Source organism: Mobula hypostoma, chromosome 1 (genome assembly GCF_963921235.1).
Source record: "Mobula hypostoma chromosome 1, sMobHyp1.1, whole genome shotgun sequence".
NCBI classification, from domain to species: domain Eukaryota; kingdom Metazoa; phylum Chordata; class Chondrichthyes; order Myliobatiformes; family Myliobatidae; genus Mobula; species Mobula hypostoma.
Genome location: NC_086097.1, coordinates 147,058,809 through 147,085,147, shown reverse-complemented (window position 1 = coordinate 147,085,147; position 26,339 = coordinate 147,058,809). Strand labels below are relative to the sequence as shown.

General features: G+C 41.0%; 1 protein-coding gene across 1 annotated transcript in view; it reads left to right on the top strand.

Annotated features, from left to right (window-relative positions):
• Window positions 1-26,339, top strand: part of LOC134351458 (corticotropin-releasing factor receptor 2) — a 235,965-nt gene that overhangs the window by 9,952 nt on the left and 199,674 nt on the right. The window contains exon 2 of the mRNA XM_063057630.1: window positions 14,004-14,088. Within this exon, the coding sequence (XP_062913700.1) occupies window positions 14,004-14,088 (85 nt within the window). The remainder of the gene's footprint in view (window positions 1-14,003; window positions 14,089-26,339) is intronic.

Genomic DNA, 26,339 nt, shown 5'->3' with positions numbered 1-26,339 from the left:
TAGCTCAATGTTCGCCTTGCCCGTCAAAACATGGAGGCATCTTCACAACCTCCCACAGCCACCGAGGATCCTGTGATTTCAGTCTCTGAGGCTGATGGAGAGCATACTTCAGGAGAGTGAACTCATGGAAAGCATCCAGACCAGATGGGGTTCCTGACCAAGTACTGAAGACCTGTGCTCTTCAACTGGTTGCTGTGTTCTCTGATATCTTTAACCTCTTGTTTCGTTAGTCTGAGGTACTCATCTGCTTCAATTATAATGGTGCCCAAGAAGACTAGTGACCTGCCTCAATGACCATCGTCCAGGAACACTTACATCCACTGTGATGAAGTGCTTTGACAGGTTAATGATGAAACACATCAACTCCTGCCTGAGAAGCAACTTGGATCAGCTCCAATTTGCCTACCGGCAGATCAGATCCACAGTAGATGCCATTTCATTTGCTCTTCACTCAACCCTGGAACATGTGGACATTAAGAATGTCCTTTGTCAACTACAGCTTGGCATTCAATACTATTGTCCTTTCAAAAATAATCAATACGCTTCAAGACCTAGGCCTTAATATCTTCTTGTGAAATTGGATCTCTGATTTTCTCACTTTTAGTTTGGATTGGCAACAACATCTCTATGATCTCCATCAGCACAGGTGCACCACAAGACTGTGTGCTTAGCCCCGCTCTACTCACTTGATGGTGCGGCTAAGCATAGCTCCAATGCCATATTTAAGTTACTCCACTGTCATTGTCCGAATCAAAGGTGGTGATGCATCAGCATATATATTATTTCCCTGAGTCAGAGTCATAGAAAAGTGCAGCACAGAAACAGTCCCTACGGCCCATCTAGTCCATGCTGAACCATTTAAACTGCCTAGCTTCATAGACCTGCATCTGCACTATAGCCCTTCATATTCCTCCCATCCATGTACCTATCCCACTTCTCTTAAACTTTGAAATCGAGCTCACACCCACCACTTGAGAGGCAGCTTGTTCCACACATTCATGGCCCTCTGAGTGAAGAAGGTTCCCTTTATGTTTCCCTTAAACATTTAATCTTTCATGTTAACCCATGACTTTTAGTTGAAGACCCACTAAACCTCAGTGGAAAAAGCTTGCTTGCATTTACCCTATCTATACCCCTCATAAATTTGTATATCTCTATCAAATCTCCCCTCAACATTCTACACTCCAAGGAATAAGGTCCTAACCCGTTCAATCTTTCCTCATAACGCAGGTGCTCCAGTCCCAGCAACATACATGTAAATTTTCGCTGTACTCTTTCAACCTTAATTGCATCTTTCCTTGAGGTAGCTGACCAAAAAGTCACACAATACTCCAAATTAGGCTTCACAAACATCTCATACAATGTCAACATAACATCCTATTTCCTGTACTCAATGCTTTGATTTATGAAGGTCAATGTGCCAAAAGCTTTCTTTGTAACCCTATATATCTGTGACACCACTTTCAATGTCTTACCGACCTATATTCCCTGATCCCTTTGTTCTACCACATTCTGCCGTACCGCTCACCGTCTAAGACCTACCTGGGTTGGTCCTATCGAAGTGCAACACCTCTCACTTGTCTGTATTAAATTCCATCTGCCAATTTCAGCCCATTTTTCCAGCTGGTTCAGATCCCGCTGTAAGCTCTGATAGCCTCTCTCACTGCCTACTACACGGTGTCATCCTCAAATTTACTGATCCAGTTAACCACGTTATCACCCAGATCATTGATATAGATGACAAACAAAAATGGACCCAGCATTCCACTACTGTCAGGACTTCAGTCAGAGAGACAATCATCTATTACCGCTCTCTGGCTTCTCCTGCGAAGCCAATGTCTAATCTAATTTACTACCTCATCTTGAATGCCAAGCAACTGAACCTTCCTGACCACCCTCCAACAACAGGCCTTGCCTTGCTAAAGTCCATACAGACTACATCCACCGCCTTGCGTTCATCAACCTTCCTGGCAATTTCTTTGAAAAACTCTACAAGATTGGTTGGACATGCCTCACCATGCTCAAAGCCATGTTGACTATCTCTAATCAGTCCCTGTCTATCCAAATACTCATATATCTGGTCCCTTAGAGTATCTTCCAGTAACTTTCCCACTACTGATGTCAAACTCCCTGGACTATAATTTCCTGGTTTATATTTGGAGCTTTTCTTAAATAGTGGAACCACATTAGTTATCCTTCACTCCTCAGGTAACTTACCTGTCGCTAAAGATGATTCAGACATCTCTGGTAGGGCCCCTACAGTTTTCTGTACTAGCCTCCCACAGGGTCCAAGGAAACACCTTGTCAGGCCCTGGGGATTTATCCACCCTCATTTGCCTCAAGACAGCAAGCACCTTCTCTGTAATCTGTATAGGGTCCATGATCTTGCTGCTGCTTTGCCCCACGTCTATAAACTCCGTGTCTGCCTGTCGAGTAAATACGGATGCAAAAAATCTATTTAAATTCTTCCCCTTCTCTTATGGCTCCACGCATAGATTACATTCTGATCTTCTGGGAGACCAATTTTGTCCTTTGCAATCCTTTTCCTCTTAACATATCTGTAGAATACCTTGGGATTCTCCTTCATCTTGCCTGCTAGGGCAAACTCATGCCTCCTTTTAAAATTCGAAGTAAAATTTATTATCAAAGTACATCCATATCAGCACATACACCTCTGAGATTCTTTTTCTGTGGGCATACTTAGCAAATCTATAGATCAGTAACTGTAAACATGATCAGTGGACAGCAAACTGTGCAAATGCAAATATAAATAAATAACAGTAGACAACAGACATGAAATAACACGACTATGAGCTCTTAAAGTGTGACCATTGGTTGTGGGGACACTAGAAATTGAATGTAGTTATTCCCTTTTGTTTAAGAGGCTGATAGTTGAGGGGTAGTAACTGTTCTTGAACCTGGTGTTGTGAGTCCTGAGGCACTTGCATCTTCAACTTGGTGGCAGCAGCAAGAAAGGAGCATGACCTGGGTGGTGAGGATCTTTGATGATAGATGCTGCGTTCCTACAGCAATGTTTCTTACGGATGTGCTCAATGGTTGGGAGGGTTTTACCCATGATATACTGGGCCAAATCCATTACCTTTTGTCGGATTTTTCTTCTCAAAGCCATATAAGGCCGAAGTGCAGCCAGTCAGCACACTTTCCACCACACATCTATAAACACTAGGCAAGGATTTGATGACCTGCCAAATACCTGCAGACTCCTGAGGAAGTAGAGAAGCTGTCGTGTTTTCTTTGCATCATATTTATATGATTGGTCCAATACAGGTGCTCAGAGATGCTGACACCCAGGAATTTATATTTACTGACCCTCTCCTCTTCTGATCCTCTGATGATTACTGGCTCATGGACATTTGGTTTCTCACTCTTGGTCTACAATCAGTTCCTTGGTCTTATTGACATTGTTGTTATTACACCACACACCAAGTTTTCAATCTCCCTCCTGTATGCTGATTCATCACCACCTTTGATACAGCCCACAGCAGTGGTGTCATCAGCAAACTTGTATATTGTGTTGGAGCTGTACTTAGCCACACAGTCATAGGTGTAAAGCGAGTTAGAACAGGGTGCTAAGCACTCATCCCTGTGGTGCTCTTCTGCTGATGGAGACTGTGGAGAAGATATTTTTGCCATTCCGAACTAACTGGGGTCTACAAGTGAGGAAATCCAGGATACGATTGCACAAGGGTGTACTAAGGCCCAGGTCTTAGAGGTCCTGATTTATTTCTTAAGAGAAATTTCTCTTGCATTTCTGATACTCCATTAGTACCTCATTTGTTCATATCTGCCTATACCTGCTATGTACCTCTTCCTTTTCTTAACCAGGGCCTCAATATCTTTTGAAAAGGTTTCAAAGGTACATTTAATGTCAGAGAAATATATACAATATACACCCTGAAATGCTTTTTCTTCGCAACCATCCATGAAAACAGAGGAGTGCCCCAAAGAATGAATGACAGTTAAATGTTAGAACCCCAAAGCCCCCCAGCTCCCCACTCCCACGCATAAGCAGCAGCAAAGCAATGATCCCCCCTCCCTCACCAGCAAAAAAAGCATCAGAACCCACCACTGAGCACTCAAATGTGCAGCAAAGCAACAGCAAAGACACAGACTTGCAGTACCCCAAAGACTACTTGTTCACCTGGTATTCGACATACCACAAGCTCTCTCTCTCTCCCTAATAAGGAGAAAGAGGTGTCTCTATTTCACAGCGAGAGGGGAGACATAACAAACAACTCATTGATTTATGATGTTAAAAGTCCATTGTGTTGCTTTTTCCAAGCTCTGTGCCCAAAGATCTTGGGTCTCTGGGTGCACAGCCAGATATCTTCCATCTCCCACGACACACCGATTTCCTGCCGGGACAACAACCTTCAGTCCGCCCATCTCTGGAGCCACGAGATTCCGGAACTCCAAAGGCGAGCTAATCTCTTAGACTGCGTCCTTGGCATATCGAATAACGGCCAGTCGTGAAACCCCGAGAGCGGGTCCCATTCCCACAAAGAACTGAAGTCAGCGTGTAACTCCAGGTTAGGGTCTTCAAAAGAACCCTGAAAGGGAAAAATAGAGATATTACAGATGGAAATAGAGGTGCTTCCGAAGATGCAAGCAGAGGAGTCTCCGTTAGGCATCATTGTCTCCCCCTAAGCTCCAAGATTCCCTAAGCATGTTATCTTTATCTTTTATTCTGACAAGTTTCACACTTGAAGGCCTCCACTTACCATGAACAACTTCACGAGAAAACAACCTGAAATATTCCACACAATCAATGATATTCTGATACCATCAAAATTGGCCTTTCTCCATTTTAGAATCTCAACCCCCAGACCTGCCCTATCTTTTTCCATATTTACTTTGAAATTAATGGCATTAGTATCACTGGATGTAAAGTGTTCTGCTACAGAAACTTCCATCACCTACGCTGTCTCATTCCCTAATAGGAGATCAAGTATCACACACTTTTTTTGGAACTTCTATGTACTCATAGAGAAAATTTTTCTGAACACATTTGACTAACGCTATCCCATCTAGTCCTTTTACAGTATGGGAGTCCCACTCAATAGTTGGAAATTTAAAATTATCTACTCTAACAACCTTATGTTTCTTGCAATAGTCTGCAATCTTTACAAATTTGTTCTTCTAAACCAGTGGTCCCCAACCTCTGGGCCGCAGTGGCACCTAATTAATTAGCTTGTTTATTTTGGTGTTTTTCTTAAAGACGTGCTGAGTGTGTTCCGGCTATCCGCTACACCGTTGCACTCTTCGCGGCCTGGTATCAGTCCACGGCCCGGTGGTTGGAGACCACTGCTCTAAACCCTACGGATTGTTGGGTGGTCTGTAACACAAGCCCATTAACAGGGTAACATGGTAACCTTATTCATCAGTTCCACCCATAAAGCCTCAATCGACGAGCTCTCCAGTCTGTCCTGACTGAGTACTGTCGAGACATTCTCCCTGACTAGTAGTGCCACCCCTCCCCCTTTAATCCCTCCCACTCTGTCACATCTAAAACAATGGAGCCCCAGAATGTTGAGCTGCCGGTCCAGTCCCTCCTGCAACCAGGTCTTATTAACGACTATGTTATCATAATTTCATGTTATCATAATCCATGCCCTGAGCTCATCTGCCTTTCCTACAATACTTATGCATTGAAATATAAACTGCTCAGGACATTAATCGCACCATACTCAACCTTTTGATTCCTGACTTCAGGTGCAAACCGTCTCTTCTGTACGGACCTGTACCTTCCTTGGAGGAGAGCCCAATGATCTAAAAATCTAACACTCTCCCTCCCACACCATCTCTTTAGCCATATTTTGAAACATTCAAATCTTGGCAGTTGATTTACATAAACTAATCTATTTCCTTAACTTTTTTATTTATTAAATGCTAATCATATATTAAATCCCATAAATTAATTCAGGGTAAGGTGTGAAGAAAATTATACCCTAATATAGTACAGCTATCCTGAAATAGGTCTGAGTGAAAAATCTTTTGAAGAATAAGATAAATTATTTAATATTCAAAGAAAACACATGGATCTCCATACATTTTGCATTTGGTTAACATAAATGTATATTTCAGTAGTGATACTGCTTCTTTATTTCAATAAAATTGTTTGAGGGCTCAATCTTAGTTCTTACTTTAAAAAAGTAATTAACCGTGGCTGGTACCCACCCTGTAGAACTGGGGGAATACCTGCTGAATTCAGCAAAGCAATGGCACACATAATATCTGCCTGTATAATGGAATGGTTAGTGATAGTAGCGCTTCACAAATGCACACTAAACACAACTCAGATGATGGTCTGGAAGTTCAGGGATGGAGCAGTCATTTGTGCATGCTGTGTAAAAGAAACTTATTCTTTTTCCTGAATTAAGATGGTTTCCAGATCAAATCACATCTCTGTAAGTTTGACAGGGCATTTCTGTTTGTTGCATCAGCTTTGTGAAGATCAAGCATTATGCATGTTGACACCATTTCTTTTTTAGAGGAGAGTCAGAATGATTTAGTCCCTGTGAATCTGGAATTTGCTGACCATTGGATCCTCTCAACTCAAAGCAAGTTTACCTGAGCATATGCCAGTCCAGTGATGGGAACCTAACTCAGGACATTTCCTTGCGCTACTCCATCTATGTCAGTCAAATGGAAGCAACATCTGTGGCCCACAATTCTCACAACCGATATCCTTGGTATCAAAAGTCCATCCTAGTTACTGACTGTCCCCTGACCTTTAAATCCCATCACCTCACAGGCCTCAACTAGTAGTGAGGCAAAGTGTCACCAGACATTTTCCATAGAGGGAGTTGCTGAGGCTGCCAACTGTCCCATTCTTGATGACAATGTCTGAAGACAATTTTCCTTCTTGTCTCCTCAGAACAAAACATACCATTGCCTTGTTCTTTAAACTGACCTTCTCCTGCCTGCTGTTTCTCACATATTATGGTGATGCCAATGTCAAAATGTCTTATTCTCTGTGAGAGCAGAGTGGTATTCTGGTCTGCCACTGATGGGACTGTATATTTGAGTCTGAAATTCCAGATCTTGATATTCATATGGCAAAGGTAGCAATTGTACACTAACTACACACATATTTCAGAGAGGAGGGACTTGATCCAGTGACAAGAGGAACCTAGGCATTTGGAAGCCAGACTCTGCTACAACCTGACCCACCCTTAAATTCTAGAACCTTTCATCAACCTTTCTGTTCTAGCTCTCCTTGCTAACACACCCCCTTGGGTCAATTCCTTTGGTTTGATAAACACTGTCAAATTTTCTATGAATCACAGAGATATGTTTTACTTTTACTGATCATGTGACATTCCCTGATTGTCTTTATATTGATTTTCAAGCCAGTACCCTTGCAGAAGTCCTGTAATGTCCTGATGTCATCCACTGTTTCTGCAGAAGAGACAGTCAGTGCAATATACTGATGTTGGTAGTAATCAGATCAGATGGTCCATAGTAATGTGAAATAAGATGGATCACAAACAATCCTCTTTGTATGACCCCTGCAACAGAACCTGGTCTTGAATCACCTTTGCCAATGTTACCATTGGGTGTCTTGAATAACCCTGTTGAAACATAGCCATTACAAGCCCCAAATAATCCCATGCTTACTCACTGATCACAGGTTCCAACTAGGTATCCCCCCGAGTTCCTCAATGCATATCCAGACTAACCAGATCATAACATAGAGCACAGACGCCCACTAACCCCACTGTTACTCACTGAACATTGACGCTAACTAGTTCCACTGTTTGTTTAACTTGTTATTCTTCAGTGCCTCAAATAACTTCCTCTTTCCTTATTTCAAAGCAGCTGGTCCACAATAAAAATGTAATGTTTTGTAGGCCACAAAGTTTTTGTAATTAAAATTTAAAACAGAAAGCAGTTTGGAAAGAAAAACATGACCTATAATTAATTAAAACTCTGTATTCTAATTATTTCCTGCATCTACTATAATGTATAAATATAGTTTAATGCAGCTACCATAATGGATATGATTTTAACAATGGCTATGCTGAGAAACCTGACATCTACTGTCCATTGCATGTACTGCATTACTCAAAAAGGGAAAATACCGGTTATTTTATAAAACTTTGTCACCTCAGTGCATCTCCATACCTTTCATTTACTAACTTAACTTTAGAGAAAGTAGTGATGAAGAGTTGCTTGTTCAGACTGCAGAGATGCATACTGGCTTGCTACCTCCAGAAGCACAATTGCTCTCTGTGATATATGTTAATCATCTGCATTTATACATACAGAGGATCATTTCAAAGTGGGGAAATGATGGGAAACCTGAAAATCTGGTAAAGAGTAAGGAGCTTATCAGCACCCGCCATGATCCATTTCCAGATTGACAAATGAGCAGGGAAAAGTCAGATGAAGTGTAATCATAAGGAAATGTCAAATGGTGTGTTTTTATGGAGAGGCAAAGTAAACCAAGTGCTGCAATTTTAAAGGGAGTGTAGAAACTTGCAGTTCACTTGAATTAATCTTGACAGGATGTTAATAAAGCCATGGCAACAGCAACTATTCTCCAAACACAGCAACTTTAGTGAAGTGTAATTATCTATGCTCATAATAATTATATTACAATATTCTGTTAAAGGAATACAGTGGATTCCATTTACTTGGGTCATCGGTTAATCAGGGCAGCCACTTATTTGTGACAACTCTTAAAGAACACAAACTAATCAACGCAGTAGCAGGCATTCACTTGGTTTATTTGGGACACCATGCCACTTAATTGGGGCCCAAAATGATTGCTGAACAGTTTCTAAGTAGCACCAATTGCATGCACTTGTGTGGCCATTAGACTCCACACCATACTTTGAGTAAACATTTTTTCAATAGCGCCAGTTACATGTGTGTGTGTCTTCAAAAAGTGGCAATATTTGGTAAGGAATAATCAGTAAGACAAGTTAGAACTGTTTTGCTCATTATGGTTTCAAGCATTCAGGCTTGGAGGTGTCCTACACAGGAATGGAAAATGAAATGATTTCACTACGTAAACAAGTCAGAAAACTCGAAGAATTTGAAGGTATTGACAGCCATCTTGAATGCCACAATTAAAAGGAAGATTTGGTGGATGCAATCATTGACAGCATTGTTTAAAGGCAGCCCATTATCTGTACTCAGTGTCTGCATTGATTTTGTTCATTTACAGTCAAAAGAACTCAAAAGGGATGAATTCTTCTGTTGATAATTGTTAAGGACTAGTATACAGTTTTATAGTATTATTGTAGAATTGGTAGTGTTCTGATTTGTTCTGTATTTAATTTAAATACATAATTTGTTACTCAGTTTGTCTTATTCATACCTTTTTAATATTTCCATGAAACTTTAGCTGATTGGAGCATCCACTTAATGTACTTGTTCTGATGTGTCCCAATTAACTGAAATGCACTGTGTTATAATGCAAAATAGGAATATTATATTACAGAGGAAAATTGGAGTTGAGCTATACACAGTAATATGTTGGCAGGTGATCAAGGGCTTGGTGAAGATGTCAGGATTTAAGGCACAGAATGACAGAAATAAAGATGCAGCAGTGTTTCAGGTGTGAATTCTAATTAAGGGGCCTTGACACCTTGAATGAATGGTCTCCAATGACAGAGCACCTAAACAAACAACTCAAGAGACCATAGTTAGAGGGGTGCCAATAGAACTTGGGGTAATAGGACACCAGGAGATCACAAAAATAGGGAGAAAGTAAACCAGAGTGTTTAAAACAAGAAGATTTAAACCAAGGCATCACTTGACTGTGAGCCAAAGTAGAACAACAGGCAGTTGAGTTGATTAAATAAGAGTTGATGGGTGAAAAGTTTTGCATGACTACAATCTTATGCAGAGTTGGAAATAAGTGGTAGGCAAAGAGTCCATTGGAATAGCAGTAATAAATGCATGGATGAGGGTTTGAGGAGCACTTGGGCTGAAGAAGAGTGTGTGTAATGGAGATGGAACTAAGTGAGCATATTGATGGTACATGTACAAGACCTGATACTAATTTCAAGGCCAAATGTGAAGCCAAAATTATGAACTCTTAATAAAAACAGTAGTTGGAAATTTGACGTGCAAACTGAAAATATTGGAAGCACTCAGCATGGCAGGCAGCATTTCAGAAAGAAAACAAAGATAAACTGTCAGGTTTATCTGATGCTTCATCAGAACCAGAAACTGAGAATATTATGTAATAAAGAGGATGGGACAGTGGGGGGATGGAAAGGTCCAAGGGAATATCTCTAATTGGTGAGGGCAGGGTTGCCCTGATAATCCTGATGTTTATGGAGCAGTCTGATTAATAGATTAATGAGGGTGGGAGGGGTGGGGTGGGGAGAAAGAGAGAGAGAGAGAGATTAATCTAATGACATGTTAAAGATGTGATATAAAGGTCAGAGCAGTTTCTGAAATAAAGATGTTGTGGATGCACTCCGAAATGTCCCTGACCCTGGCACCAGGGCAACACACCATCCGGGTGTCCAGTTCACATCCACAGAATCTGCTGTCTGTTCCTCTGACTATTCTGTCTCCTATCACTACTGTCCCCCTCCTCTCTCTCTCTCCCTTCTGCACCATGGACTCATGCTCATTGCCAGTAACCTGGCCTCCGTGGCATTCCCCTGGGAGGTCATCGCCCACAACAGTATCCAAAACGGTATATTTATTATTCAGGGAAATGGCCACAGCGCTAACTGCCTATTCACATTTCTATTTCTCCTGACAGACACCCAGCTACCCACCTCCTGCAACTTAGGGGTGACTACTTCCCTGTATTTCCAAACAACTATCTCCTCACTCTCCTGTATAAGCTAAAGGTCATTCAGCTGCTGCCCTAGATCTCTAACACAGATACAGCTGGATGCACCACACAGAGGAAGTTCCCTGGCAGACTCTGGGGCTCCCAGGACTCCAGTATCCAGCATGAACAGCACACAATAGCTATTTAAACTACACTAAGTACCCTTGACACAGTAAGGAAAAACGGAAACCTAACAGAAGCTTACCCGGACAACTTACCCAGAGCCAAAGCTTGACACTCCCACTCTCACCACTGGCCCACTCCCAACAGTGGCCGCTCCGCTTGTCCCTTTTGTACTTTTATTTGATCCTCTCTGCACTGCTCCTGCTGCTGCTTGGGATGCCAGAATGACAGTAGCTCCAAACAGGAGCTGTGATTCAGACTACAGAATACAATGGGAAATAGAAAAGGCATGTCGTAAGGGCAATATTATAATAGTCATGGGAGATTTTAACATGCAGGTAAATTGGGAAAATCAAGTTGGTAATGGACCTCAAGAGAGTAAATTTGTTGAATACCTACGAGATGGCTTTTTACAGCAGCTTGTCATTGGGCCTACTAGGGGGTCAGCAATACTAGGTTGGGTGTTATGTAATGAACCGGAGGCAATTAAGGAGCTCAAGGTAAAGGAACACTTAGGAGATAGTGATCACAATATGATTGAGTTCAACTTGAAATTTGATAGGGAGAAAGTAAAGTCTGACTTAGCAGTATTTCATTGGAGTAAAAGAAATTATATTGGCATGAGAGAGGAATTGGCCAAAGTAAATTGGAAGGAGATGCTGGCAGGGATGACAATAGAGCAGCAATGGCTTGAGATTCTGGGAAAAATGAGGAAGGTGCAAGATAGATGTATTCCAGAAACAAAGAAATACTCAAATGGCAAGGTAGTACAACCGTGGCTGACAAGGAAAGTCAAAGCTAATGCTAATGCAAATGCAAAAGGGAGGGCATACAACAAAGCAAAAATTAGCATGAAGATAGAGGATTGGAAAGCTTTTAAAAACCTACAGAAAGCAACTAAAAGAATCATTAAGAGGGAAAACATGAAATATAAAAGCAAGCTAGCAAAGAATATCAAAGACAGAAAAAGCTTTCCAAATATATATATAAAAAAATAGAAGAGAGATGAGAATGGATATAGGACCGCTAGAAAATGAGGCCAGAGAAATAATAATGGGGGACAAGGAGATGGCCAATGAACTAAATGAGTATTTTGCATCAGTCTTCACTGTGGAAGACACTGGCAATATGCGAAGTGTTGAAGCGTAAGAGGGAAAAGAAGCAAGAACTGTTACTATAACAAAGAGAAGGTGCTCAACAAGCTGAAACACCTAAAGGTGCATAAGTCACCTGGACTAGAGGAACTACACCCTAGGGTTCTGAAAGAGGTAGCAGTAGAGATTGTGGAGGCGTTAGTAATGATCTTTCGAGAACCATTGGACTTTAGCATGGTTCCAGAAGACTGGAGAATTGCAAATGTCACCCCACTCTTTAAGAAAGGATGAAGACAGCAGAAAGGAAAGTATAGACTGGGTAGCCTGACCTCAGTGGTTGGGAAGATGTTGGAGTCAATTGATAAGGATGAGGTTATGGAGTAGTTGGTGGCACAGGACAAGATAGGAAAAGTCAGCATGGTTTCTTCAAGGGAAAATCTTGCCTGACAACCCTGTTGCAATTCTTTGAGGACATTACAAGTAGGATAGATAATGGGGATGCAGTGGATGTCGTATATTTGGACTTTCAGAAGACCTCTGACAAGGTGCCACACATGAAGCTGCTTACCAAGTTTAGAGCCTATAATATTACAGGAAAATTACTGACATGGTTAGAGTATTAGCTGATTGGTAAGAGGCAGTGAGTGGGAATAAAAGGATCCTTTTCTGGTTGGCTAACAGTGACTAGTGTGTTCCGGTGTTGGGACTGCTTCTTTTAATGTGGTATGTCAATGATTTAGATGATGGAATAGATAGTTTTGTTACCAGGTCTGCAGATGATATGAAGATTAGTGGAGGGGCAGGTAGGGTTGAGAAAGGCTACAGAAGGACTTGGACAGATTAGGAGAAGTGGCAAGAAAGTGGCAAATAAAATATAATGTTGGAAAATGTATGGTGATGCACTTTGGTAGAAGAAATAAATGTATAGACTATTTTCTAAATGGGGAGAAAATCTGAAAATCTCAGATGCAAAGGGACTTGGGATTCCTTGTACAGAACAACCTAAAGGTTAACTTGCAGGTTGAATCGGTGGTGAGTAAGGCAAATGCAATGTAGCATTCATTTCAAGAGGTCTAGAATGTAAGAGCAGGGATGCGATGCTGAGACTTTATAGGCACTGGTGAGGTCTCACCTTGAGTATTGTGAACAGCTTTGGGGTCCTTATCTAAGATGTGCTGACATTGGAAAGGGTTCAGAGGAGGTTCCCAAGGATAATTCTGGGAGTGAAAGGGTTATCATATCAGGAACATTTGATGGCTCTGGGCCACTCGCTGGAATTTAGAAGGCTGAGGGCAGATCTCATTGAAAGCTCTTGAACGTTGAAAGGCCTAGAGAGAGTAGATGTGGGGGAAACTAGGACAAGAGGGCACAGCCTCAGGATGGTGGGGGGGGGGTGACCATTTAAAACAGAGATGCAGAGAAATTCCTTTAGCTAGAGGGTGATGAATTTGTTACCACGGGCAGCTCAGGTCGTTATGTGTATTTAATGTGGAGATTGATAGGTTCTTGACTGGCCACGGCATTGAAGGTTATGGGGAGAAGGCCAGGGAGTGGGGCGGAGGAGGGGAAAATGGATCAGCCATGATTGAATAGCAGAGCAGACTTGATGGGCCAAGTAGCCTAATTCTGCTCCTATGTCTTATGGTCTAAATATATCTGCGCCCTTTTCGATACCTCTATGGATTGTTCCGCAGAGTTCCATTCTGTAGAAGTCAACATGCGCACTCTATAAGCTCTCCGTGGCCTATGTGGTGCCCTGTGAAAGCCACTTCATAACTAATTTTTATCTTTACTTGACCAACACTCAAGGGCACATAGGTAGCATCAGAGTAGTGAGGTTGGTGGTGAGTGAGTAGTGGGAGGAGGAAGGTGGCAAAGTGAATGCTCAGGTATATTCTATGCATAGTTCCTCTTTTAATTCAATTTAAATGTAAACAGATTCTGTTTTCTCTTTTCAGATAGCCCTGCCGTGTTTTGCATCATTGTTCACATCTTTGCTAGAACGATATTGCGAGATCTTATCATCCTTTTACAACGTTACAGGTACATGTTACTTTCTTTATAAATCAGAACAGAGCCAACTCTGCCTTATATCATGGTTGTTGTCTGTGATTTGTCAGTTAAAGAATTAAGATTTTAAATTATCTCTACTGAAAGACATGGAACATAATCTTTTCAAAGCCAAATAAGCTTGGACTAAAGAAACACACACAAAATGTTGGAGGAACACAGCAGGTCAAGCAGCATTATGGAAATAAACAAACAATTGACATTTCGGACCGAGACACTTCTTCTGGACTGGAAAGGAAGGGCGAAGATACCAGAATAAAAAGGTGGGGAAGCAGGATGGGACAGAAAATGATAGGTGAAGTGGGTTGGGTGGGAAAGGTGAAGGGCTGGAGAGGAAGGAATCTGGTAGGAGAAGAAGGTGAACTGTAGAAGAAAGGGAAAGAGGAGGGGCACCTGGGCGAGAGGAAAGGCAGGTGAGAAGAGTCCAAAGTGGGAAACAGAATGAAACCATCTCACCATAGGCTTATAATGAGCTAGCTATTACTGTGGATCCAACCTAACAGCAATATAACACTACAATGCATGAGGAATAATGATGAGAAGGCCATTTCCAATAATAAACTTGTCTAGGATAAATATGACCCCAGTATAAACTTAAATTGAAATTAAATTGTCAATTATATTTTAACCTACAACAAACAAAATAGAGAAAAGTGCCCATTACACATATATTAGCCTATAGTGTGCACATGATCATTGGAGCTCATTGATGATTAGTCAATCCAATTTCTTTCACTTCGTTTATTCACGGTATTGAAAAATTCTGCCTGAAAACACAGTCCAAGCGAAACCACAAATAAATATCCATGCAACATCCAAGGACAAGGTGGCGAACTTTCTCCAAGTTCATGTGATAACTAGCTAATTAAAAGCTATTTTTACATTCTTCATGAGACCATTGTATGTATGAGGATTCTCTGACAGCAGTATCTTTTCTTCCATGTGGGTTCTGTGAGTGCTTCACCATGTTCTTCACTCATGTTTGTCATCTGTCTACATTCTTTCATCTCTCTCCTTTCTCCAGCAAAATTGCATCCCTGAAACCCTCAAAATTATTCCAGACATCTTATTGGCTAAATGTTAACGAGACAAATCCTGTTGGCTAATTCAACAAGCCTGACTTATAAATCAGCTGAATTACTCAATTGTATAATGTGATTGAAGAAATACATTGCATTTTGAGAAAATTTGCAGAAAATAAAATAACTAACAGCATGACTGTATTAATAAAGTACAGCATGGTTTTAAACCAGGGATATTACAAAAAGAAGAGGGGAGAGGGAGGGATTTTTTTAACCAAAAAGAGAAATTGCTATTCATGCCATCAGTTTGGAGGCTCCAGACAGAATATAAGGTGTTACTCTTTCACCCTGAGGGTGGCCTCATTGTTGCACAAGATGAGGCCATGGATGACATGTCAGAATGGAAATGGAAATTGGAATTAAAATGTTTAGCCACCAGGAAGATCTGCTTTTGTCAGATGGAGTGGAGGTGGTGAGGCGGTCTCCCAATTTACGATGGGTCTCACCAATGTAGAGGAGGCCACATCGGAAGCACCAGATACAATAGACAACCCCAGCAGATATGCAGTTGAGATGTTGCCTCACCTGGAAGGACTGTGAGGGGTCCTGAATGAAGGTGGGGTAGGAGGTGAATGGGCAGGTGTGACACTTTGGCTGCTAGCAAGGATAAGTGCTGGGGCGGGGAGATTAGTGGGAAGAGACAAATGGACAAGGAATAATGGAGGGAGCATTCCCTGTAGAAAACTAAGTGTGGGGGTTAGTTAATAATAGTTTTGGTGGTAGCATCCCTTTGGAGAGGACATAAGTTGTAGAGAATGATGTGCTGGATGTGGATGCTCAAAGGGTGATAGGTAAGGGCAAGAGGAACTCTATCACTGTTAAGGTGGTAGGAAGATCGTGTGAGTGAGGAAATGTGGCTGACAGCAGTATCAATGTTGGAGGAAGGGAAACTCTATTCTTTGAAGAAAGAGGAATCCCTGTTGTCCTGGAGAGACAGGCCTCATCTTGAGAATAGATGCGGTGAAGGCAAAGGGACTGAGAAAAAGGAAGAGCATTTTTACAGGAGACAGGGAGGGAAGAGGTATTGTCAAGATAACCGTGGGAATTGGTAGGTTTACAAAAGATGTTGGTTGACAGTTTGTCTCCACGGATGGAAACAGAGAGATCAAGAAAGGGGAGAGGGGTGTTAGAAAAAACCTGATGAAATTAAGGGTGGGGTGGAAGTTGGAGGCATAGTTGAAGAAATTGACAAGCTCAGCATGAGTGCATGAAGCAGCACTAATGCAGTCATTAATGTAGCAGAGGAAGAGTTGGGGAGAATTAGCAGGGAAGGCTTGGAACATGGATTGTTCTACATAGCCAATGAAAAGGCAAACATACCTGGGACCCTTATGGGTGTTCATGGGTACTCATTGAGTCTTGAGAACATGGGAGGAGTCGAAGGAGAAATTGTTGAATGTGAAGACCAGTTCTGCCAGATGGTGGAGGGTAATGGCAAAGATTAGCCAAAGTACTCTTCTTAAAGGAGTTAGTAAGAATCATTTTATATGAATGACATTTGGTAAATTTAATTAAATAATGTGTTAGTTAATTTGAATTGTTAGTTCTTTGATAAACCAATGTTAGTGTGAATCCTAATGGTGCTCAGCCGGTTACATTAGAATTTAGTATGTACACGAATAATCAGCCAGTTGTAAGTACAACATTCAAACACTGCCGTCTGCAGTTCATGGGAAGACAGCATTGTCAGGAGATCACCTGCAGTTAGTGCTCTGTTTTAAATCTCAGAAAATGGATTGAAAGACATTGTTACAGCAGGAGATGGTGTTTTAATTCAGCACTATTCACTGGGGCATGAAAACAGATTGTTAGATCCACAGGATCAGTGGTCTGGAGGCCTAGTATATTGATTTGGAGATTTGGGTTTAAGTCTATACTGCCAAATGTGGAATTTAAATTCAATTAATTAAATGAATCTGGAATTTAAAAGATAATCAAATACTAATGAAATGTTATGAAAATGTATTTGATTCTCTAGGGAAGGAAATCCTATGTTTTAACCTGATCTATAAATGAATGACTGTTGTCTTTTTACTCTCATTCAGCCACATAATGCAAGATACAATTAAGGATGGGCTAAAATTTATGAATACTAAAACAGAAATTGCTGAGGCCTCCAGAATGATAAAGATTTTATTGTTTAAATTAATTTTAACAGCAGACTCTTGCACTGTAGTAAATAAATTTTACTTATATTTGAGCCTCTATCACCATTCTGTGCAAATGCATCTAATCAAACAATGGTACCTAACTTGCTGATTTCCCCAGGACTCTGTTTACGTTGTTCATGATAAATATTCTCTCTGTATGTATAAACGGATTGAATTTCAGTCAATTCATTAATTCTACATCTAAGCTATCCACAAACTCCTTGTTTATTATGACTCATTACCTCAGTAACCATGAGGCTATTTTGAGGCAAAAGGAGATAGTAAATGAGTTGAAGTGTGGATAGAAGCAAATTAGTTATATCATAAAATTATAACAATGTTTTTAGTTGCTTCATAATGGCAATTGAATATGTGATTTCAGCATGGATTTGGCATTTAAGGTTCAAAGGTTCATTTAATGTCTGAGAAATGTATACAATATACATCCTGAAATGCTTTTTCTTCGCAACCATCCACGAAAAACAGAGGAGTGCCCCAAGAATGAATGACAGTTAAATGTTAGAACTCCAATGCCCCCCACCAAGTTCCCTCCCTCCCATGCGTAAACGGCAGCGAGCAACAATCCCCCTCCCCCAGCGGCAAAAATAATGCGCACCCACTACCAGTACTCAAGTGTGAGCAAAGCAATAGCAAAGACACAGACTTGCAGTTACCCCAAAGACTACGTTGTTCACCTGGTAATTTGACATGCTGCAGGCTCTCTCTCTCCTAATAAGGGAGAAAGAGATAACCCCATTTTCCAACGAGTTGGGAGCATAACAAACAACTCGCTGGTTTATGATGTTAAAAGTCCGTTGCATTGCTTTTTTCAAGCTCTGTGCCTGAAGATCGTAAAGATCCCGGGTCCCCAGGTGCACAGCAGACGTTCCAACTCCCCCAACGAAACACAGGACTCCTGTGGCGACACCGACCTTTGATCTCACCGTCTCCAGTTCCTCGAGATCCCAGGCTTCTGAATCTGTGCCGAAATCTTAGGCCAAGCCGTATAGCGGCCATTTGTGGAAGCCTGAGAGCGGGTCCCATTCCCGCAAAGAACCGTAGTCAACGTGTAACTCCAGGTCAGGGTCTTCAAGAGAACTCTTAAAGGGAAAAATAGAGATATTACAGATGGAAATAGAACTATTTTCGAAGATAGAAACATAGAAAATAGGTGCAGGAGTAGGCCATTCGGCCCTTCGAGCCTGCACCGCCATTCAGTACGATTATGGCTGATCATCCAACTCAGAACCCTATACCTGCCTTCTCTCCATACCCAAAATGGTCTCATGGTTACTGAGGTAATGAATCATAACAAACTAGGAGTTTGTGGTATCATTTGCCAGCAAAGGAGTCGCCGTTGGGTGCCATAACTACCTAGCCAGTTTATTTGAGATTCATTTCGCTGTATGTTTCTATGTATGTGTGATAAATTAATCTAAATCCGAATTGAATCTGAACTGAGCTATTTAAACACATACGGACCGAAGGCTATATTAAAATATAAAGAACAGAAAAAATGTATGTTGTTTAAGTACAATGAGAAATAAAAGGATAATGTCCATATTGAGCAAGTCCAGTAATTGTGATAGAAAGCCTTTTAATGGATCAACCATGATGAAGTAACAGAGCAGTCTCGATGGACTGTTTGGACTAATTGGCCTAATTCTGCTCCTAAATCTTATTGTCTTATGGTGTTAATGGTTGTTGTCAATCAACGAGCTTGCTGAGTGAGATTGCCCAGTTGTGAAAAGTTTGTAAACTTTTTATGATAGACAAAGCCAAACAGGGATTGAATTAAAACTACCAAAACTCATACTGACATCAAACAGTTCTCTTTTACCAATTTTGCTTCACTCTTCTGTCACTTTAAATATTCCCATGGTATATCTATTTGTATTTTTCATTTAGTACTTTAAAAAAAAATTATGGAAAGTGAAGGTAAGTGTAGGCAGTGTTTCTTTTTAAAAGCAGATAAAACTCTGCTTCACTTCCCCTCCCATTTCATAATTTTAAGATATACCTTATTTGGCAATTGTAGAAATAAGCTAAACCTATCTGGTTTTATTTATGCATGTTACGGAGAATGTGGCAGAGATCTCTGTGAGTCATTGTTTTAATAAGAAAATGAAAAACAAGTATTAATAATTATCAAATATAGATTGCCAAAGTAAATGGGCCTATGAGCTTAACAGTAAAAAACGATGGATTTATATCATTTTGTAATGGAGATGGGGTCAGTAATTATTAAAAATTTTGCTTATGTTGATCTTGATGCCCTCCATGATTCTATTGGTGAGCACGAGTAGACGATATTTATCTTCTACTGTTGTGTTGCAGATATGAATCAGACATTTTGATAAAGATAAAAACAAGTGTCTGGATTAACTTACAAAGTTCTAGCACCACAACCAGCTTTTGGCAGGCCCACTACCAACACTTTTGTAGCTTAGCAAAGCTTTTGGTTGGGCTGCACATTGATTTATTGCAAATGCTTCAAAGAAGACTTTGAATGTGCCATGGCTTAACCCCATTTACATTTCACTTTTTAATTTTGTGTTCAGCAAGATGAAGATGTACTTGCCCATTTTCTGCATTTGGATCAAGTCGGGTAGAGCATGGTAAAGCTTTCTCCAATGAAAGACCATAAGGCCATAAGACATAGAGCAGAATTAAGCCATTTAGCTCATCAAGTCTGCTCTGCCATTGCATCATGGCTGATCCAGGATCCCACTCAACCCCTGCTGTCTCGCCATAAGCTTTGATGCCCTGACCAATCAGGAAACTATCAATTTTCACTTTAAATATACTCACCGCCTTGGCCTGTATAGCTGTCTGTGGCAGAGCATTCCACAAACTCACCACACTCTGGCTAAAAAAATTCCTCCTTACTTTCGTTCTAAAGAGTCACAGTTCAATTCTGAGGCTGTGCCCTTTAGTTCTGGACACCCACACCACAAGAAACATCTTCTCCACATTCACCCTATCTAGTCCTTTCAATATTTGATAGGTTCCAATGAGATCCCCTCACACTCTTCTACATTACAGTGAGTACAGACACAAAGCTGCCAAGCCCAGCTTCCTGGAATCATCCTCATGAACCTCCTCTGGACTCTCTCCAATGACAACACATCCTTTCTGAGATATGGGGCACAAAACTGTTGACAAAACTTCAACTGCAGCCTGACTAGTGTCTTATAAAGCCTCAGCATTATCTCCTTGCTTTTATATTCTACTGTGTGAGCACGTGGCCAAGTGGTTAAGGCATTGGACTAGCTACCTGAAGGTCGTGAGTTTGAACCCCAGCCGAGGGAACATGTTGTGTCCTTGAGCAAGGCACTTAATCACACAGTGCTCTGCGATGACACTGGTGCCAAGCTGTATGGGTCCTAATGCCCTTCCCTTGGACAACATTGGTGTCGGGAGAGGGGAGACTTGCAGCATGGGCAACAGCTGGTCTTCCATACAACCTTGCCCAGGCCTGCGCCCTGGAGAGTGAAGACTTTCCAGGTGCAGATCCATGGTCTTGCAAGACTAACGGATGCCTTAAATTTATATTCAATTCCTCTTGAAATGAATGTCAACATTGCATCTGCCTTCTTTACCACAGATTCAACCTATAAGTTAACTTTCTGGGAGTCACGCAAGAAGACTCCTAAGTCCCTTTGTAACTCTGATGTTTGATTTTTCTCCCCCTTTTACCAAAATGTATTATCATAAATTTCCCAACACTATATTCCATCTGCTATTTTTTTGCCCACTCTTCCAATTTGACTAAGTCCTGCTGCAATCACATTGTTTCCTCAGTACTAGCAGTCCCTGTACCAATCATTGTAGCATCTGCAAACTTTGCCACAAAGCCGTCAATTCCATTATCTAAGTCACTGGCAAACAATGTGAAAAGCAGCAGTTCCAACACTAACCACTGAGGAACACTACTAGTCACTGGGAGACAACCAGAAAAGGCCCGCTTTATTCCCACTGGCTGCTTTCTGCTTGTCAGCTATTCCTCTATCCATACTAGTATCTTTCCTGTAATGCCAAGAGATTTTATCTTGTTAACCAGCCTCATGTGTGGCACGTTATCGTATTCCTTTCAAAAATCCAAGTAAGTCACATCCACTGCCTCTCCTGTGTCCACCCTGCTTGTTACTTCCTCAAAGAACTGTAACAGATTTGTCAAGCAAGATTTCTTGGACAGAAGCCTTGTTGACTTGGACTTATTTTATCATTAGCCTCCAAGTACCCCAAAACCTCATCCTTAATAATGGACTCCAACACTTTCCCAACCACTGAGGTTAGGCTAACTGGCCTATAATTTCCTTTCTTTTGTCTTCCCTCCTTCTTAAAGAGTGGAATGACATTTGCGATCTTCCAGTCCTCCGGGACCATGCCAGAGTCAAGTGATTTGTGAAAGATCATAACCAATGCATTTGCTATCTCTTCAGCAACCTCTTTTTCCTTTGTAATAGCAATAGCACTCACTCCTGCTCCCTGACACTCACAGACCTCTGGCACACTGCTAATGTCTTCCACAGTGAAGACAGATGCAAAATACTTATTAAGTTCATTTGCCATTTCTTTGTCCCCCATTACTACCCCATCAGTATCATTTTCCAGTGGTCCAATATCAACCCTCACCTCCGTTTTACTCTTTATATAATTGGAAAAATCTTTTTTATATTATTGGCTAGTCTGCCCTTATATTTCATTTTTCCCTTCTTATGGATTTATTAGTTGCCTTTTGTTGGATTTTAAAAAACTTCCCAATCATCCAACTTCCCACTCATGTTTGCTATGTTATATGTCCCTTCCTTGTTTTTTTTGCAGTCCTTAACCTCCCTTGTCAGCCAAGGTTGCCTACTCTTGCCATTTGAGAACAACTTCTTCAGTAGGACATATCTATCCTGCACCTTGTGAATTATTTCCCAGAAATTTCAGCCACCTCTGCTCTGCTGTCATCCCTGCCAGTATCCCCCTCCAATCCACCTGGGTGAGCTCCTCTCTCATGCCTCTGTAATCCCCTTAGTTCCATTGACACTGATATATTTAATACATTTGATTTATGCTTCTTCATCTCAAATTATAGCATGAATTCAATCATATTATGATCACCGCCTCCTAAGGGTTCTTTACCTTCTGCTCCCTAATAAAATCTAGATTATCAAACAACATCCAATCTAAGATAGCCTTTCTCTGAGTAGACTTAAGCACAGGCTGCTCTAAAAAGCCATCTCATAGGCATTCAACAAATTCCCTCTCTTGAGATCCAACACCAACCTGATTTTCCCAATTCCCTTGTATAGTGAAGTCCCCCATTACAATTGTGACATTACCCTTATTAAATGCCCTTTTCAGCTCCCTTTACAATCTCAACCCCACATCTTGGCTACTATTTGGAGGCCTATATATGATTCCCATGATGTTTTTTTTAACCCTTGTACTTTCATAACTCCACCCACAAAGATTCAACATTCTGTGATCCTATTTCACCTCTTCCTAAAGATGTAATTCTGTCTTTTACTAACAGCATCACCTATGCCTTCCTGCCTGTCCTTTTGACATAAAATATATCCTTTTATATTAAGCTTCCAACTATGACCTTCTTTCAGCCATAACTCAGTGATGTCTATAAAGTCATACCAACCAATCTCTAGTTGTGCCATGCGTTCATCCACCTTATTCAAAATACTAAATGTATTTAAATTCTGCACCTTCAGCCCTGCATTCTTCACCCTTTTGTGATTAGCCTCTGAATACAATTTAACTCTTTGCACTGTCTGTATTTGTACACGGTCATTGTCTTGTCCTTCCTTACATTCATGTTACACCCATCATCTACTTATAAGCCTGCAGGCTCTATCATCCCAGTTCCCATCCACCTGCCATATTCATTTAAACCACTCCCAAAAGCTCTAGTAAACCTGTCTGTAAGGATATTGGTTCCTCTCGAATTCAAGTGGAATCCTTCCCTTTTGTACAGGTCACAACTGCCCCGAAGATGTCCCAATAATCCAGAAATCTGAATCCCAGCCCCCTCCTCCAGTTCTTTAACCACGTATTTGTCTGCCACCTCATACTATTCTGATCCTCACTGTCGTGTGGCACAGGCAGCAATCCTGAGATTACTACCCTTGAGGTCTTGCTTCTCAGCTTCCTTCCTAACTCGCTGTATTCTGTTTTCAAGGTGTCCTCCTTTTTCTACCTATATCATTGGTACCAATTTGTACATTAATTTCTGGCTGCTCACCCTCCCTTCTCAGAATATTATGGACGTGTTCAGAAACATTGCAGACCCTGGCACCTGGCAGGCAAACTACCATCAGTGTTTCTTTTTTGCAACCACAGAATCACCTATCTGCCCCTCTAACTATAAAGTCCACTATTACTGCTGCCATCCTCTTCAGTTTTCTACCCTTTTGAGCCACACAGCCGGACTCAGTGCTAGGGGCACGGTCACTGTTGCTCCCCCCACTAACAGTACTCAAAATGGTGTACTTATTGTTGAGGGGGACAGCCACAAGGGTGATCTCTACTACCTGATATTTTCCCATCCCTCTCTCGCCATTTATCTGTCGCCTATAGCCTTGGGGTGACTGTCTCCCTGTAGCTCCTGTCTGTCACTTCCTCACTTTCCCTAACAAGCCATAGGTCATCGAGCTGCAGCTCTGGACCCCTAACACGGTCTCTAAGGAGCTGCATTTTGATGCAGCTGGTGCAGATGTGGCCATCGGGGAGGCTGGCATTCCCATATCTGACACCCAGAACAGAACACTGGCCCTGCAGTCATACTTCCTATTCTTTCAAGAGTTAAATAAGAAATAAACTTACCTACTTACCTCACCTCACCTCTACCTGTTCTCACTGAAGCCTGTTGAGCCAAAGCCTTCCCACTTTGATTCAGGACACTCCCACAATGATCACTCTGCTAGACAGCACCTCTCTTTTATAGAAACTAGGTTTTTCAAGCTCCAATACAGATCTGCACGAGAATGCTTCTGCTGCGTCTGCACTACAGTCTGGAACTTCACAAGAGGACCCAGTCTGATATTCTTCCAATCCTTTTTCCTTGATTTCCTGCACTTAGCTTACATGTATTTTTTGTACTACTGTCTATAATCATATTACTGAGGTTTCATACAAGTGGAGGTGATATGTGCTGTATAGGATAGGATTGGATTTGAACTCAAATGTCATCAAATACTCTCTGAGATCAACATGAATAACAGAGCATATTGATGTGCTCTCTTGGAACTTGTGATATTCATTCTGAAAACCATTTTGAGATCTCATTAGAAGGCAGGTACAGCCTTCAATGCTTATTTCTCAAATAAACTGATGAAACTGACTTGCATAGCTCTGAGCTCATCAACCCATCCTGAGGTCTGTTTTCAGAAATTTTATAGATGGCATCAAGTTTTGTGGAATTTCGGCCCAAAGGTTCAGTCTTTCCTGGGGTTTCTTCATGAAAATCAAATGTCTTTTTGTTGCAACACTGCCTATTCAATTACCATAAACTGCTTTGCTCTTCTCTCAATATGTGTCTGTAATAATACATACATTCAGTGGCTACTTTATTAGGTATACCTGTGCACCTCGTTAATGCAAATATCTAATCAGCCAATCATACTGCAACTCATTGCATAAAAGTATGCAGACATGGTCAAGAGGTTCAGTTGCTGTTCAGACCAAACACCAGACTGGAGAAGAAATGTGACTTTGACTGTGAAATGATTGTTGGTGCCAGATGGTGCTGTTAGAGTATCTCAGAAACTGCTGATTCCTGGGAATGTCATGCACAACAGTCTCTAAGGTTTACAGAGAATAGTGCAAAACACAAATAAAAACTCCAGTGAGCAGCAGTTCTGTGGGTGAAATGCTTTGTTGATGAGAGAGGTCAGAGGAGAATGACAAGACTGGTTCAAGCTGACAGGAAAGTGACTGTAACTCAAGTAACCTTGCATAGCAACACTGGTGTGGAGATGAGCATCTCTGAATGCACACAATGTGAAATTTGAGGTGGATAGGCTACAGCAGTGGAAGGTCATAAACATACACTCAGTGGTCATTATTTTTAATGGAATTGGTCATGAATACACTGTATTGATACTCTACGTACACATCTGCATGTGGTCACATATGTTTACACTTGCATTCAATCCAGGTTGAAGGTTTAAAGAAATGTTTCAAATATTTTGTACAAGCTTATATTTCCACCAGTATGTGATATGATGTAATGTGCACTAGTTAAAAGGCGACTGTGTTTTCCTGAATTAATTCACAATGAAAAGTTTTAATTTGATAAAACACCATAGGAATGCATGGATGATCTTTCCTGGATACAAGTTTGCATATGCAGCTCCTTTGGTTTGTGGTTCACTGGAAAAAGAGATTAGAGGAGTCCTGGAACAGCTTGGCTATCCAGTTAGATAATACTTCATATCCACGTAAGCCATTTGTTTATATATCCTCATGTACCTGAATTTTACTCAAGTTGAAAATTCTAGTTATCCAAAAATATGCAGTCTGATGCAGAAAAGAACTTCAGACTTCAGATTTTTATGTGAAGGTCTATTTCCTGTTTTAAGTACTGAATGAACTCGTTCTACTTGTGAGCATATGTCATCTTTTCCTTAATTTCCCTAGTTGAAAACCACCCCAGCAAAACTTAGAATCTTAAGAACATTAGCTAGATCAGGTCACAGTCTTATTTTCAAGATTATGCAATCTGCCTTCAGAAATTAACTTAGTTGTGACAACCTTGGTGAGTCTCCATCAATATATCTGTTGAAAATCGTGTAGTGGAACTTCAAAGGAGTTAGATTGATTTAACTTGTGGATCTAGACAACTGAAACATAACCTCCTCCAATTATATTATTGCCACTTGAGATAAACACTTCCACTTGAACCAGGGTAAAGAAATCATACCACACAGTAAAGGCATGGCAATAGCAATAATTTTTAGTTTTGCAATGAAGAACTGAGGATATAAGA